Source organism: Dermacentor andersoni, chromosome 7 (assembly GCF_023375885.2).
Source record: "Dermacentor andersoni chromosome 7, qqDerAnde1_hic_scaffold, whole genome shotgun sequence".
Taxonomy (NCBI): domain Eukaryota; kingdom Metazoa; phylum Arthropoda; class Arachnida; order Ixodida; family Ixodidae; genus Dermacentor; species Dermacentor andersoni.
The window spans coordinates 52,725,132-52,742,678 of NC_092820.1; the positions used below are offsets into that span (position 1 = coordinate 52,725,132).

General features: G+C 46.8%; 1 protein-coding gene across 1 annotated transcript in view; it reads left to right on the top strand.

The window, feature by feature from the left end:
* LOC126534449 (3-oxoacyl-[acyl-carrier-protein] reductase FabG-like) overlaps positions 1–17,547 on the top strand; it is a 123,819-nt gene that overhangs the window by 63,803 nt on the left and 42,469 nt on the right. The window contains exons 5-6 of the mRNA XM_072289197.1: positions 1,877–1,917; positions 13,317–13,386. Of these exons, the coding sequence (XP_072145298.1) occupies positions 1,877–1,917; positions 13,317–13,386 (111 nt within the window). The remainder of the gene's footprint in view (positions 1–1,876; positions 1,918–13,316; positions 13,387–17,547) is intronic.

The window sequence follows — 17,547 nt, forward strand, 5'->3', positions numbered from 1 at the left end:
AGAGTCAGACTACTGACATGGATCAGTTATTTTACTCTATTTGCAAGAGTCCTGCACCACGCACTAAGGGTAACTTGACACACACTGCTGGAGTCATCAGACTCATCAAGAATAGTTACCCGAATCCTTCAAGAGTGGTTATGTGACACTTTATCTTGAGTCGTCTGACTTAGTTAACGAACTCCCTCAGCACTAGTGTTGTAACCCTTTGAGAGGGTTAGGAGACTACTACAACAGAGTGTGCATGACTATTGTGTGTGAGGTCACGTAACCACCTTGTATCGAGCACAGATAGTCTTGGGACTCTCTGCCGAAAGGGAGTTCGGGTGTCTCCCACAAAGTGTGTCGTATACGTGGCGAGTCCAGACTCTCCGAAAAGAGTAAGAGATACTCTTTTTTTTCTTAGTGTGTGTTATGCCATTGTTTTATGTAATTGACGCGTATTTAGATCTGAGTGAGAAGCATGAGAAGTAGGCAGCTGTTCCAGCCCTAGTTTGGTCTGCCGCCACTATTTATCTCCTTGAGAAGTGGTTTCTGCCTTCTTACGAGACGGCTATGTGGCGAGCACTGAGGGTCACGGCTCCGCTGAGGCGCCCGGCGAAACCCAGCGAGTGGATATAACAATGTAATCACCGCGCATTCGTCCCGACGCGGCGCTTCAGTGCTGCAATCTCTTCCGTTCACGTACTATCAAGCGCACCGCTCCTCCTTGCTCCTTTAACTGCATTTTTTTCGCTACGTTGACGTGACTGCACTCTCCCCCCAACATTTTTTCAATGACAACGAGCAACGCCAACGGCCGTGCAAATGTCTGTGTAGTCCTCATTATCAACCTATTTTATCTCCACTTGAGGACGGAGGCATCTCCCACCAATCTCCCATTAGTCTTGTATCCAGTCAAGTGACACCACCTATGATTGCAAGTTTTCCATTTGCAAAACACTTCCCAATTTACTGCCCTCCTCAACTACGACAACCATCCTTTCTCTAATAAGCCATCTGGCCCACTCCTTTCCTTTTGCAATATCAATAGAATCACAGCTTCACCATTTGGTCTCCGTTCCACACCGCTGGCTTCCTGTGTCCTAATGTTACACCTATAAATTCCTGTTTATTCCACACTGCGCGCAATGCTTGTTTCTAAAAAAAGCCCTGAAACCTACGGCTGTGTACAGGAGAGAAAGCATGCACTCTCTGAAGTATGTGTGGCTTATCCATTGTTGAGAAGTGATGGCAACTCGATGGCAACTGTCTCCGATGCCAGTCTTCTAGTTAATGCGCTCTTGATTGAGCGTTTTGGACATTTCCTAATGCTGTCATTTCCTTCCCTCTTGGTTTGCTGTTCAGCTGCTGCTTCTTTTGGTTCAGTCGCTTGCTTTTCTTCAGCCTAAGTTCTTGATATCACACATCAAAGTACGCAAGCCCTGTGCTATTCAAGAGATTCTGTTTTCCCAACTCCACTCGGTAGCCCCAGAAATCGCGCACTTCCAGAACGAACTCATTGCAAGGAACCGGAAGGCTGACAATGAACGTAGGGAATATGAATCAAGCGACATGGCGACATATGACGTCGCATTGTTTTCCCAGAAGGTCGATGTGAAAATATCGCGGTAATCAAAGCAAAGGAAAGCCGCCTAAGCTGAGTGAACTAGATAAATAAACAGAATTTGCCATCATCAAATGTCCGCTAAATAAAGCTTGCCGTTGCCGGCAAGCCTCGACTGCTATTAAGTAATTTACAATAGACTGTACAGTCCCTCTCAAATGAAGGAAAGGACTTACAAGTATTATTGGGAGCTTGAATGCTACGTCAATATAATAATGGCGATTTTCATGGTACTAATCGAATATGTATGTAACATTGGCTTCTGTACAGGAAACATTGTAAACGTCTCAAGCGTGACAACTCTGCGATGCGTAAGTACACCAACGTCTTTTTTCGCCAAGTGGACAATGAAAACCATATTTCGTAAGGGGTGCCAAAATAACTTTAGTTAGTGGCAGTTTTGCGTAAACGTTTCTCTACATCACTATGTAAGCTACCAAGCATAGTGACACTTAGACAACATACTTTCACAAGCACCCGATTACGATCGGGCCAAACCTTGATCGTGCTTCCCAAAACGAGGAAGCCCAAAACCAGGCAAGAATTGAAATTTTTCTGAAAGCTCAACCACGACCCAGCTTAAGCAGAACTATGGTATCCAAATCAGGGCTGGTTATGTCCTATAACTTAGATGGCGATGACAAGCGAATACAGGTTCAACTAACTAATAAAAGTATTGTGATATGCCAGTCTTTTGTGTCCGCATTACCGACATGCTGCCAGTCATTGCTGCAATATCATTTATTTCATCTAAGTCCAATCATTTCAGGCGTAAACGTCAGATGTAAGATAAAAATATGCAAACACAATGAACTTGTCGCAGTATGCAGGATGCTATCATTTGCTGCAGCTTGTGAAACTCGGCTCAACTGTTTATAGTTCTTCAAGAGCGGTTCATTGCCACATTTGCTGTCACACACAGTGTTCATTCCAACAAATAATGCATTCCCTTGCGAAGTCAAAGAACCATCTAACAGCTGTATGAAACCTGTCTACTGTTCAACGCATATTTAAAATGTATGATGTCTTAGTGGCAGCACGCACTACAATTGGCGCGTTGCTTCAAACGATGATTCTTGTTGCTCTCCGTTAGTCGCCGACGTTTTAGGCCACCGAGCTTCGCGTTCCGCTTCAAGCATGCGCTTGATTCTTGAACGCTACTCTGCGATTCAAGCGAAGTGTCATGTTTTATACTAAAGAACCTCCTCCGACGTGCACCATTCCTTTGTGCTGCTTTCTTTTCTTTGAAAATGCGCTCTAGAGCCATCGCTTTGAACGAGCAATCGCACTGACTGTTACAACGCCAGGGTTTATATGTACAAAATGAGGAGCATCCGTAGATCGACCGTCTGCTGGACCTCTCCTATTTCGTGACGTAACACGTTGCTTTATTGTTTTCTCCCTTACCACTGCCATAATGCTGTAGGTGCGCGAGAAACGTATTGATAGTCTCCTCTCTCTGAGAAGCCTCTCTATTGGGCATGGCTCCCACCTATCTGCAAGTGTGCGCGCCCTCTCATATGCCGGAATTCCGCTGTTGTGGAGTCTTCCCACGTTGGTTTGTTGGTGGCGTTGGTTTTCGACCACAGATATGACCAATTTCGACCACAGATATGAGCAAATTTGCAAAGACTTAAACAATATATGCTCGCTTCAAAAGAAGAAAGATAACAATTACACAGATCCCACACCGTGTCGAAATAGATGTTATGTGAAGCATTTTGCATGTATCTTGCTATCCATCATCTCTTGGTTTCGCTAATGTGCGGTCACTTTTACTAATGGTATCACTTAAGGCAAGCCGTTCTGTGTGAATCGCAAGCCTATGTGTGCCGACAGCAGGTAGAAGGCGATGACACTCATAACGATTGTATGATGATGAGGGCATTATTTCTACTCCGACCGATAGACGCGAATTTATGCGATGTGAATTGTTGTTCGGTTCAACATAGGAGGTTGACGGGTGTAACCTCCGGCTTAGTGTTATAAAATCGGACTTCCCATGTCTGTGGCATTCATTATAGACTAAAAGGGCGATTGAACTTGTACTCCGGCAATCAAACGGTGAAATTTGATCAACCTGGAATATCCTGACAGCTCTGCACCTTGTCGCACGTTCTATGTATAGCGTCAGCTGCTAGGTGGGCCGATTCTAGAGATGGTGTAGTTAAACACAACATCTCCAAATTCCAGCTGTTACTCGAGTACAATGCGACAAAGTGGCACGGACTCAAGCGCAATAAGTTTCAGAGAAATAGTTGGTTTTGGTAGAATAGAAGTATGCGTCCAACTGTGCCCGATTGCTCAGAGCATCAGACTGATGTGCGGGAAGCTAGATGTTTCATCTCGCCGTCAGCCACGCATTATATTTTATTAAAGAGACCCCAAACGAGGTGGCACAGGAAGCACATAAATGCGTAAAAGTGCCTGTAATAGGTCAAAAGGTGACGGAAATTATATTGTACGTGAAGGAGTGTACATGAAGAGTGTTCGGGAGTGTAAATTGGTCCACAACAGAATAGTTGGTCGCAAATAACAGCAGGAGCTTCATGTAGTTCGGTATTTGCCGTCATATTTGCAGTCATATTTCCCAGACTACTCCTAGTTTTGTGAAAATAAAGTTTTGTGAAACAACGAAGCCATGGGCACGTCGGCACACCGACACTGCTGGTGCTTACTTAAAAAGAACCATGAAAGAAGCCAATAGGTCACCATCATTATCAGACTATTCTATGTCTACTGAACGCCGACGGCCTCTCTCTGCGATCTCCAATTACCCTAACCCGGTGCGAAATGATTCCAACATGCACTTGCGAATTTCCCAATTTCATCAGCCCAAGTAGTTTTCTGCCGTCCTCAAGTGAGATGCCCTTCCCTTGGCACGCACTCTGCAACTGTAATGTTCCACCGGTTGTCAATTCTACGCATTACATTGCATGCCCAGCTGCCATTTTTTCCCCTTATGTCAACAGAGTACCGGCAACCCCATTTCCTCTCTAATACACACCGCCATCTTCCTCTTTATTAACGTTACGCATAACCTTACTTGTTCCATTCGCGCGGTCCTCAACTTGTTCTCGAGCTTCTTTGTAAGTCTCCAAGTTTCTGCCCAATAGGCCAGCACATGTAGAATGGATTGGCTGTACACTTTTCTTTTCACTGATAGTGGTAAGCTTTCACTCCGCATGTGACAATGTCTGCTCTATGCACTCCAACCCATTCCTATTCTTCTGTAGATTTGGTTCTCTTGATGAGGGTGCCCTGTGAGTAATTGAACTTGATAACCATACTCCTTCACATACTCTAGAGGCTTATTGGCAATCCGGAACTCTTGTTCCGTTGCCAAGCTATTCGACATTATCTTTGTCTTCTGTATATGAATGTTAAACCCCACCCTTACGCTTTCCCAGTTAAGGTCCTTAAACATTTGGTTCAATTTGTCCCCAGTGTTCCTTGACAGAATAATGCCATATGCAAACCGAAGGTTTCTGAGATATTCGCCCTTGATCCTCAATTCTAAGCCCTCGAAATTACTAGTTTTGAATTCTTCTTCCAAGCTTGCAGGGAATAGCTTTGGACATATTGCGTCTACTTGTCTAACCCATTTTTTATACGTATCGTTCTGCATTTCTTGTGGAGAACTAAGTAATCTGTGCAATGTTTGTAGAATTTTTCCAATATATTCAAGTATGCCTCCTTTACTTCTTGATTGCGATATGCCTCTACGAATGCTGGTATCTCTAGAAAAACAAATGCCTTTTCATAATGTATGGATGCCATATAGAGAAGTTGAATGCACTCTGCATATTTCGGAACTATCTGATTGATGATATGCATGTGATTTAGAGAATTCCTTCGTGAAGGTAATCTGTTCTTTTGGTTGACCGAAGTCACTTGTTGCCATTATTCTATTGGAAGTAGTCTCGTTGAATATTCAATACAACACTTAAGCTAATAGGCCTATAACTTTTGAATTCTTTAGCGTCTTACTTTTGGTCGATTAGCATAATGTTACTATATCTTCAGTTCACTGGAACCCTTGAAACGTGCTATTTCCTCTCTCTTCGATTGAATCAACTGTTATTTCAGCTTCTCCTGCCATTTTCCCCCACTTCATATCTTGTAAGCCCTTCTAAAGTCATCGCTAGTTATAGAAAAAGCCCCTGTGCCCTGCTCGTTGCTATTTCGAATTGAGGTAGCATGGCTTCTCTGGGTACTGTACAGGTCAATGCAGAATTCTGCATACATCTTAGCTTGTCCTTTTCAAAGATATGTTGTCACTGATTTCACGCTGTGTCCATTTCGTTACTGCTTCAGCAGTCTTTCTCGCCTTATACTCTCGAATATCCCTTACTATCACCTTGTTGATCAGTTTTGGCAGTTCGTTGTACTTTATCTGATCTCTTGAGTTGAACACTTTCATTCTTTGTAATTTCTTTATTAGGTCCTTTGTTGCTTGGGAGAGCTTACTTACTACTTGCCTTGGTGCTTTTCCTCCTACTTCCATAGGTCCTTCTGAATTCAGCCTACTTAAGTTTTCATTCATTTTCCCTGTGTCCTCTACATTTCTCTGTTCCAAAGCTGCACGTTTGTTTGCAACCACCAGCCTGAATTAGTATGCTTCTACGCCTATTTCGTCTAGGTTGGTCGGTTCCTTCTTGACTAATTTTACTCTTTCTCTCTTCATATTGCAGCGATGTTAATAAAACAGCCATATTTATTAATAGCGAACTTGTGCCCACAAGGAAAAGTCACTGCGGTCGTGAAGAAATCCCTGGCAGTCGCGTTCTCAAAACTGGCATTGAACCGTCTTTCTCTTTCTTCTCGCGTGACACCTCGTGCGCGTGGCGCATGCGAGCTGGGTCCAACCGGCTGCCCGTGTCATGAATATCGCTACCTGTTGTTGCTGAACAACACAACGGTACGGCGCGCAAAGTGTCTAATACAAAGGGCGCACAACTTGAATGTCACAAAGTTTGTCGCAGCATTATCCCCCTCCTTACCGCATCGGCCCGATGCGTGAGAGGAAGTAGGGGTTCCTCTGAGCTCTCATTTTTTTTTCATGACCTCTCCTGGTAGGGTTTCATGAGGACAACATGCACAACTTCCCTGGAGTTGCGCCTTTTTGGGCTCTCGTGTCCAGCGGATTTCACTTCGTAAGTGACGTCCCTTATACGACGAAGTATTTCGTAAGGACCGAAGTATCGGCACAGAAGCTTTTCAGACAGTACACGGCGTCGTACTGGGGTCCATGCCAACACCTTGTCACCGGGCTGATAATGAGCTTCACTACGGTACTGCTTGTACCGGCTGGAGTCGACGCGTTGTTGGCGGCGTACTCGGTACCTTGCCATCTGTCCTGCCTCCTCGGCTCTTTGCGAGAAATCTTGGTCAGATGAGTTATAGTTTTCTTCATCGAAGGGCAACATAGCATCCAAAAGTTGTGGTTACTGCTCGGCCGAATACAAGTTCCAACGGGGTGACTCGTGTTGTTTCTTGAACTGCCGTATTATAAGCGAAGGTGATGTACGGCGAAATTTCGTCCCACAGCCTATGTTCAACGTCCACATACATCGAAAACATGTCAGTCAGTGTTCTGTTGAGGCGTTCAGTTAAACCGTTCGTCTGAGGGTGGTACGCCGTAGTTCTCCTATGATCAGTATGCGTCATTTGCAACGAGCATTTCATTAGGTCCACAGTAAAGGCCGTTCCGCGATCCGTAATAACAACTGCGGCAGCACCATGTCTGAATACAATATTCCGAACAAAATATTTTACAACTTTGACAGCCGTTGCACTGTACAGAGAATCAGTTTCTGCGTAACGGGTCAAATAGTCCGTGGCCACAACTATCCACCTTTTGCCTAAAGATGATGTTTGTTCGGAAGGGTCCAAGGAGGTGCATAGAGATTTCTTGGAATGGGGCTTTTGGTGGCTCTATTAGCTGGAGGAGGCCTGCCGGCTTTACGGATGGAGTCTAGCGCCTTTGACACTCGCAACAAGTCTTGACATAGTGCTGCACTGGTGCTAATAACTTGAGCCAGTAGTATTTCAGACGAACCCTGGCGAATGTATGGCTCACGCCCATGTGTCCAGATGTCGATTCATGGTTACATGCATGGAAAATTTCTTCTCGCATAGATGTGGGTACGACAAGTAAAAACTTTGTCTCGCTGTTCTCGAAGTTTCTCTTGTAGAGGATACTTCCTTGTAGACAGAACGAGGATAGCCCTGTAGAGAAAATATGCGGGAGTTGAACGTCGAGTCCCTCCAGGCGCTGTATAATGGAAGCAATTTCGGGTCATCTCGTTGTTGTTGAGCAATTTGTGACGCGTCAACAATGCCAAGGAACGGGAACTCCTCCTCTTCTGACACAGTTGTCTCGAGAGGGGCGCGTGGCAAGCAGTCGGCATCGCTGTGTTTCCTCCCGGAACGGTATACAACAGTAATGTCCTACTCTTGAAGCCCAAGGCTCCATCTGGCTAGTCGTCTGTTCTCAAAATCCTGGTGCAGTTCAAATCCAAACCTCCGTTCAAATACGATTTCCGTAAAATTCGAAGCAAAATGGCCCCCTCAAGTGTATCCTTCAGAGATCTAATTGCCAATCCTAAACAGGTCGTCAGATACGCAACCAAATAAATCAATACACAACTCGAAGTCTCCAAAATGGACTCGAGGTGAGCGTATCTCCTGTAAGCTAAACACGCTGTCGCGGAGAGGCGGAAAACACAAATTAATAGCCCGACTACGAGCAATATTAACGTCAGTAAACAAGGAAATAGAAAGGTATTCCTGACAGCTGTCCCTGCAACAGTGGGACCACACATGCAATGAAACTGATGGCCGCATGAGGCAAGGTAGCAAGTGGAATCGGCTTTAAAGTTCCTAAACAACAAACAGTCCAGGAATGCGCTAAATCTCGCCATCGATAGGCTCATGCACAAGCAGGTCACCTCGGGTCTCGCAAACTAATTGTCAACGACATGGCGTGAACCTACCCACCCTTCAAGGCAGGAGATTTGCAAGGCAGAAAATCGAAAGTGGCATACACGTTGCTAGACAGGCCAGAATTAGACAAACTCTTACTAATATCAGAAACCAGACAAGTACTCTTCAACGTAAGTGGAAGATCGACCTCGGGGTCGGACGGTGTCCACAACAAACTACTCCGGAACCTGGATAACAAGGTCATCGAAATCCTGACTGCAGAGATAAACGAGGTGTGGAGCTCAGGGCAGGTCCCGTCGGAATGCCGTACCGCCAAGGTGGTGCTAAACGCCATACCGGGAAACCTCCGAACACTAATAATCTCCGTCCCATGTATCTAACATCGTGCACTTTCAATGTGGCCGAACATCCAGTACACAATCGAATCGTCGAACAGATAAAAAACCACGAAGTATTTAGGCATAATCTAATAACATTTCGAAAGGAATTCTCCACGCAGGACGCAATGCTCCTCCTGAAATGATCCATATTCGAGTGCTAGACGCGGGACGTTCAAGGAATCATTGGACTCGACCTCGTTTAAAAAAATTATGAGGTTTTACGTGCCAAAACCACTTTCGGATTATGAGGCACGCTGTAGTGGAGGACTCCGGAAATTTCGATTACCTGGGGTTCTTTAACGTGCACCTAAATCTAAATCTACAGGAGGTATTCAGAGACCTGGATTGGGAAGAATTGGGGATCAAAGTTAATGGAGAATACCTTAGTAACCTGCGATTGGCTGATGATATTGCCTTGCTTAGTAACTCAGGGGACCAGTTGCAATGCATGCTCACTGACCTGGAGAGGCAAAGCAGATGGGTGGTCTTAAAATTAATCTGCAGAAAACTAAAGTAATGTTTAACAGTCTCGGAAGAGAACGGCAATTTACAATAGGTCGCGAGGCACTGGAAGTGGTAAGGGAATACATTTACTTAGGGCAGGTAGTGACGGCGGATCCGGATCATGAGACGGAAATAATCAGAAGAATAAGAATGGGCTGAGGTGCGTTTGGCAGGCATTCTCCGATCATGAACAGCAGCTCGCCATTATCCCTCAAGAGAAAAGTGTATAATAGCTGTGTCTTACCAGTACTCACCTACGGGGCAGAAACCTGGAGGCTTACGAAAAGGGTTCTACTTAAATTGAGGACGACATAACGAGCTATGGAAAGAAGAATGATGGGTGTAACGTTAAGGGATAATAAAACAGAAGATTTGGTGAGGGAACAAACGCGAGTTAAAGACATCTTAGTTGAGATCAAGAAAAAGAAATGGGCATGTGCAGGACATGTAGGAGGAGGGAAGATAACCGATGGTCATTAAGGGTTACGGACTGGATTCCAAGGGAAGGGAAGCCTAGCAAGGGGCGGCAGAAAGTTAAGTGGGTGGATGAGATAAGGAAGTTTGCAGGGACGACATGGCCACAATTAGTACGTGACCGGGGTTTTTGGATAAGTGTGGGAGAGGCCTTTGCCCTGCAATGGGCGTAACCAGGCTGATGATGATGCTAAAATATAAATACACGGATGTTTTCGCATTTCGCCTCCATCGATATGCTGCCGCCATGCCCGGGATTCGATCCCGCTACCTCGTGCTCAGCAGCCCAACACCAAAGCCACTGAGTAACCACGGCGGGTCACTCGACCTCGTTGAAGCCTGTGATAAAGTAGCTCACGAACACATCTTGAACGAAATTTCCTCTCTGAACCTAGGGCGGAAATTCTTTATTTCAGACTCTCGTTCCTATCGGAAAGAAAAGCTTTCCTTCTACTGAGAATGATACCGGGCGGTCCTTACGAACTGGGCAACTGCGGAAACCCTCAGGAGTCGGTCCTATCCCCACAACTTTTCAATATTGCTATGCATCAACTATCCGACAGGCTGGCCGAACTCCAAATATAGACCATTCAATCTATGCAGGCGGCATCATAATCTGGTCCCTGGGGAGGCCTCTGGCCGATCTAAAGGGATGACTGCAGGCGATCATAGAAATAAAGGAGGAATTTCTTATATGCACGGGTCTAAAGCTTTGTCCTACCAAATCCAAACTTCTACACCACACAGACAGTCCAGGCGGGGAGTTAGCAACCTCTAGCCTCTTGAAGCGCTGCTAGTAGAAATTACGACACGAGAAAAGCACCTAATTCCTAGGGGGAGCTCCATGAAAACTTTAGGACTTTTCATCAAGGCCAAATACTGTAACGCAGAAGCTCTGAACAAACTAGGCGCGCAGGCGAACAATATACTAAGACTCATCACTAGGATCACAAGCAAAAGGGGAGTACTCAAGGAGGACAACGTACTCAGGGTCTTCCAAGCTTTTTTCATCAGTCATATTGCATACAGTGAACCGTTCCTCAAATGGAGCAAAGACTAGAAGAACAAACTCGACACACTCATATGGTCAGGCGTCAAAAATATACTTGGTATGCCTGACTCCGCTAGCATGGTAAATATGCTCTAACTCGGAATTCGCAACACCACAGACGAATTAATCGAACCACTGGATATTGCACAGATTTCCAGGCTTTCGCCCACTAAGCGGGGCATTATAATTCTTAGTGAAGCTGATATACTCCTCATACAGGTACTGCTCGACAGGTCACCGCTGTATAAGTTTGCCCGCGAGAGTATAAAAGTAGAGCCCGTACCGAGGAACATCCACCCGATATATAACGAAGGTCGCAGAAAAGCATGGGCTAGAGCCACCCTTCGACGAATCGAATCCTGCGGGGCAGGTACATTCTTCGTCGACGCCGCCATATACGGCAACGAAGACAGGTTTGCGATCCAGGCCGTTGAAGCGTGTGGATCACTGACCAGCGCTGCGTCAATCTACACTAAACGCGAAAACGTGACGGAGGGAATCGCGATAGCCTTGGCTCTTCAAGCCGCAAAAGGTCTCACGACCATTTTCTTCAATTCGCGCATAACAGCAGAGATTTCTCGTCCGCTGCAGTTTCTAAACAAGTAGCCGGCGTCGTCAACAGATCCTTTCGTCGTACTACGGGCGAAAAAACTGGTGGTCCTAGCATTGCGTGATTGCCGGCCCACGTGAACGAAATAACTAAACAAGAGGGATGCAACTCTTAACGAGCGGGCCAACTGCCTGGTGCGCGAACTCACCAACCGCATCCGAACTAACGGTCCGGCTCTCCCACAGGTTTGTCCCTTAAAAGATGATCTTATCACCTATCAAGAAATTACGTCGCATTAAAGACACCGCTGGAGAAAATTACCCCCCCCCCCCCCCCCAGCCCGAAACTGAACAGGGCTCAGGCCACTACATTCAGGCTCTCACAGGCGAGATCGTATCTCACCAATATAGCACTAAGATGGATAGAGCCCTACTTCCCGCAGTTGCGCTCCGATACACATGCTGCTCCTTCGATCGCATGCGCTCACTCAGCCCGTACAAAGCAGGCGCCGAACTTCAATACTAGTCCAATTGGGACGCCTTGCCGAAGAGCTCGAAATTCACGCACCAACTACAGGCCGTGCGGAGGTCCCGCGACGGCACAGAGCGTCACCACCTCCCTGCCCCGTTGTCCCGTTGTTTCATGTTCCGCAGCGCACTTCAATAAGTTATTGTTAATTGTCAAATCTCAATAGACCAATTATATTCCTCCACATAAAAAACTGCCGGCTATCCCGTAATCGAGAGTAGACGTAAGCATGAGATGGCTATGGGCGAAGCAGATTGATTCAGTATGATACTGCACGCAAATTTAAAATGGGTTTAGTGCATGTTCACCAAGGCACGCCCCACCACACCACACTGCGGCCACCTGGACGCTGCCTAACTAGAAGAAGAAAATCAGCTGAAGGCCGCACGATGGGCCGCCAAATGCACCAGAGAGACCGAGCGCATTGCCCAACTAGAATAACAATGAATTCAATTTGCAGTTTCGGGTGCCAAAACCACGATTTGAATATGAGGCACGCCATGGTAGACTCTGGTTTACTTTTGACCACCAGGGGATCTGTAACGTGCTCCCAATCCTCCAGACACGGGTGTTTTTGCATTTCTCCTCCATTAAAATACGTGCCCTCGCGATCGGGATTTGATCGCGCGACCTCCTGCTCAACAGCGCAATACGATAGTGCTTAGCCACTGCGGCGGGTAGGAGCGCCGGAAGCTACGTGGCTCCATCTTTCAAGGAGAGGCTAAACACCCACAGCGGAAGAATGAAGTGTATGGCGTCCTATATACGCCTAATGAACGTCGTTCTTCGAAATTACAGCTGAAACTTCAGCATAGTACAAGTTACAGCTTGAGTGATATTGTGAACAAACATTAGGAAGAACTTTGAAGCAATGTATTTTTTACGTATGTGAGTAGAAACTAGCGTATGTGATGCGTTCCTGTACAAAGTGCCGGGGACCTATGACCACGTTTTTTTAAGTGTTTGGTTGTTGAGTAGGTCATCACGTTTCGTTCTCGAAACTTGCCCGGATCTTGTCGTTTGAATGTCCAGATAACGGTTCTGACTTTTGGCTCAAGGTCAGTTGAAGATCGCCGACGACGGGAGCTGAAAACATTTGATGCTTAAAACGCATGGAGGTCTCAGCTGCTCAGAGTTTAGTGCTATATTTACATTGATTGCCACGACTGAATCTCCCATTTTATAATTGTATGTAACCTCGTTGAGCTTCGTTTTACCAAAACTTCTTTTGGCATAATTAAGAAAACGTTGCATGTATTTTTTCCCTCCCTATAGACGAAAAACATTGCAGCGTATGCTATCAGCAAAGCCGGGTTGGATCAGCTTACCCGTTCATCCGCAATGGGTAAGTGGAATGTTATGTTTTTTAACTGCTCATTTAGCCTAAATCAAAAGAAAAATTCAACCGTGCACGTGGCGTACAAGCCCCAGCCTCGGTTATGCCGTTGCGACTACGAATTATATCTAATATTTGAAGACAACTTTATAAAACTCGGGCGGCAATTACAACTTTAGGAAGATGCCACACGTGTCGTAACCCCTTTCATGGGGGAAATCAGTGCATTTCAAAAGAACGTCAATTCACACATTGCATGGCAGCAAGTATAAGCAAAGATTATATGTTCTTAAGACGTTATCCCAAACTTTGCCACTTGCTAACGTTTTACTAAACAGGGCACCAAGCTCAAGGTGCCACTCAGTTTAGTTTGCGTATACTGAATCTTTTCACAACTATCAGCCTCATAATTACACTGTATATTAAAAAAAAACCAAGGCAAGGTCCAATCCATGATATTAATCATCTAGATATCAATCTCCCACTCCCATGTCTCACACAGCCGGGCACATCGTCCATCTTACATATGCTCTAGCATCAACGCCATTTTCTTTCAAGCTCTAAAATGTCTTAGTGCAGTGACAAGCGTCATGATACGTGCCACTTGTACGTTTCATCACATACATTCTAGCACATTTAAATTTTAAACACAGAGCAAAACGAAAATTGAAAATCTACGAAACGGAGTGTTGTTGACATGAAAGACGAATACATTGTGAAAGATATCCCATCACACAATAAAATGATACTGCAGAGCATACTCAGACACTAGATCGCGTCATTTAAAAACTTGTGCATTTGCTGCTGAATAGTTCGTTACTTTAGTGAATGGCCGCAACAGAAGCAATAGCTAGTGCAATAGCAATTGCATTTCGCATTATGACTCAGTCGTTTTTTTTTGTTTCCTAACGCAAATGATGTCGAAAAAATGATACAGAGTTCCTTCCTAGTTCAATAAAAAAATGAATGCCAAAGATCATGTATCGTGCTACAATACATGCAAAAGGAGTGTTCTATAATATTGTCACGTGGTGGTGGCGTTGAAGAACACAGTAGCAAATACTGTGAAAGAGAAAACTAGCTTTTATTGGGCGAACCTGTGCCCACAAAAACAGGCTACACTTATACCACAACGATAGCGGCGAACACGGTCGGCGATCGTCGAAAATCTGATCAGCGGGTCAAGTGCGTCGGCTTTTATGCAGCAGTCATCGAATGTTCCAGACTAGTCGTTGGGACCCGCATGCCTTCCACAAAGTTCTACAACATTCGAGTCACGCGATGAAATCAGATTACACAAAGTTCAGCGACAACAGACAGCGTGTAGAAGCATCGATAACTTTCCAGAAACTTCGGATACCTGCAGACGCGTCCCGCGCTGTGCGATAAGATTTTGTTAGGCGTCGAAACGTGGTCGCCCCTTAAATATAAGTACACGTCTCAATACCCGCCTCTTAAAAAGCATCGACCCGATGCTGCAAACAAACGAAAGTAATGAAAGAAAAGCACTCCTAGCAAAGAAAACAACAAAATAACGAAGTTCGTCAGCGTCCGTAAAAGGGTTCAAGACGCACCACGTGGACCACTTCAGATCGTGCGCGGCGTCGCTGTGAATGCGAAATGCCGTCTGGCCCGACCTCATAGTCCAGTGTGCCAATACGTCGCATGACCTTGTAGGGTCCGAAATATCGTCGCAGTAGATTTTCACTGAGTCCTCGTCGGCGTATCGGGGTCCACACCCAAACACGGTCGCCGGGCTGGTACTCGACGAAGCGTCGTCGGAGGTTGTAGTGTCGGCTGTAGGTCCTCTGCTGGTTCTTGATCCGCAGGCGGGCGAGCTGTCGGGCTTCTTTGGCGCGCTGGAGGTAGGTAGCGACGTCAAGGTTCTCCTCGTCAGTGACGTGCGGCAGCATGGCGTCGAGCGTCGTCGTCGGATTCCTGCCGTAGACCAGCTTGAACGGCGTGATCTATGTTGTTTCTTGCACCACCGTGTTGTAAGCGAATGTTACGTACGGCAGGACGGCATCCCAGGTCTTGTGTTCGACGTCTACGTGCATCGCTAGCATGTCGGCGAGGGTCTTATTCAGCCGCTCCGTAAGACCATTCGTCTGCGGGTGGTAGGCCGTTGTCCTCCTGTGCCTTGTCTAACTGTATTTCAGAATGGCTTGGGTGAGCTCCGCTGTAAAGGCCGTTCCTCTGTCGGCGATGAGGACTTCTGGGGCGCCATGTCGTAGCAGGATGTTTTCGACAAAGAATTTCGCCACTTCGGCTGCGCTACCTTTCGGCAGTGCTTTTGTTTCAGCGAAGCGGGTGAGGTAGTCCGTCGCCACGACGACCCACTTTTTTCCGGTTAGTGACGTCGGAAAGGGTCCCAGCAAGTCCATCCCGATCTGCTGGAATGGTCGGCAAGGAGGCTCGATTGGCTGTAGTAATCCGGCTGGCCTTTTCGGCGGTGTCTTGCGTCGCTGACAGTCTCGGCATGTTCTGACATAACGGGCGACGTCGGCGGTCAGGCGCGGCCAATAATACTTTTCTTGTATCCTCGATAGTGTCCGGGAAAATCCGAGGTGTCCAGCGGTCGGATCGTCATGTAGGGCATGCAATACTTCTGGACGAAGTCCTGACGGGACAACAAGAAGGTAATTGGCGCGGACTGGTGAGAAGTTCTTCTTCACGAGTAGATTGTTTTGAAGCGTGAAGGAAGATAATCCGCGCTTAAATGCCCTGGGGACAACGTCGGTGTGCCCGTCCAAATATTCGGCGAGGCCTTTTAGCTCCGGTTCTGCCCGTTGCTGTTCAGGGAAGTCTTCCGCGCTTATGATTCCAAGGAAGGCGTCGTCATTCTCGTCATCTTGCGGCGGCGGGTCAATGGGTGTGCGTGATAGGCAATCGGCATCGGAGTGTTTTTGTCCGGACTTGTAGGTTACAGTGATGTCGTATTCTTGTAGTCTGAGGCTCCATCACGCCAGTTGTCCTGAAGGATCCTTTATATTCGCTAGCCAACACAACACGTGATGGTCACTGACGACTTTGAATGGCCTGCCATAAAGATGAGGGCGAAATTTAGCTGTAGCCCAAACGATGGCGAGGCATTCCTTTTCGGTCGTAGAATAGTTGCCTTCCGCTTTTGACAGCGACCGGCTAGCGTAAGCTATCACCTGTTCGACTGCGTTTCTTCTCTGGACTAGAACGGCACCGAGGCCTAGGCTACTGGCGTCAGTATGGAGTTCGGTATCGGCGTCCTCGTCGAAGCGCGCAAGTACGGGCGGCGACTGCATGCGTCGTTTGAGGTCTTGAAATGCATCGGCCTGCGGCGTTTCCCACTTGAACTCGACGTCACATTTAGTTAGCTTTGTCAGCGGCTCAGCGATGCGTGAAAAGTCCTTGACAAATCGCCTGTAGTAGGCACACATGCCAAGGAATCTACGCACTGCCTTCTTGTTGATGGGTTGCGGGAACTGTGTGATGGCAGCTGTCTTTTGCGGGTCTGGACGGACACCAGATTTGCTGATTACGTGGCCTAGGAACAGAAGCTCATCGTAAGCGAAGCGGCATTTTTCCGGCTTCAGAGTAAGCCCTGACGACTTGATGGCCTCTAGTACTGTCGCAAGCCGCCTGACGTGATCGTCGAAATTTCCAGCGAAGACGACGACGTCATCCAAATAAACGAGACAGGTCTGCCACTTCAATCCTGCTAACACCGTGTCCATGACGCGCTGGAACGTTGCAGGCGCCGAGCACAGTCCGAATGGCATAACCTTGAACTCGTTGAGGCCGTCTGGGGTGATGAAGGCCGTCTTTTCGCGATCTCTTTCGTCGACTTCTATTTGCCAATAGCCAGACTTGAGGTCCATCGACGAGAAGTATTTAGCGTTGCAGAGCCGATCCAATGCGTCGTCTATTCGTGGGAGTGGGTATACGTCCTTCTTCGTGATCTTGTTCAGATGACGATAATCGACGCAGAAACGTAGGGTTCCGTCCTTTTTCTTTCCAGGACAACAGGGGATGCCCAGGGGCTTTTCGACGGCTGGATGATGTCGTTGCGCAGCATTTCGTCGACTTGTTCTCTTATAGCTGCACGTTCTCGCGGCGAAACTCGGTAAGGGCTCTGGCAGAGTGGCCGAGCGCACTCCTCGGTGATTATGCGATGCTTGGTGACTGGTGTTTGTC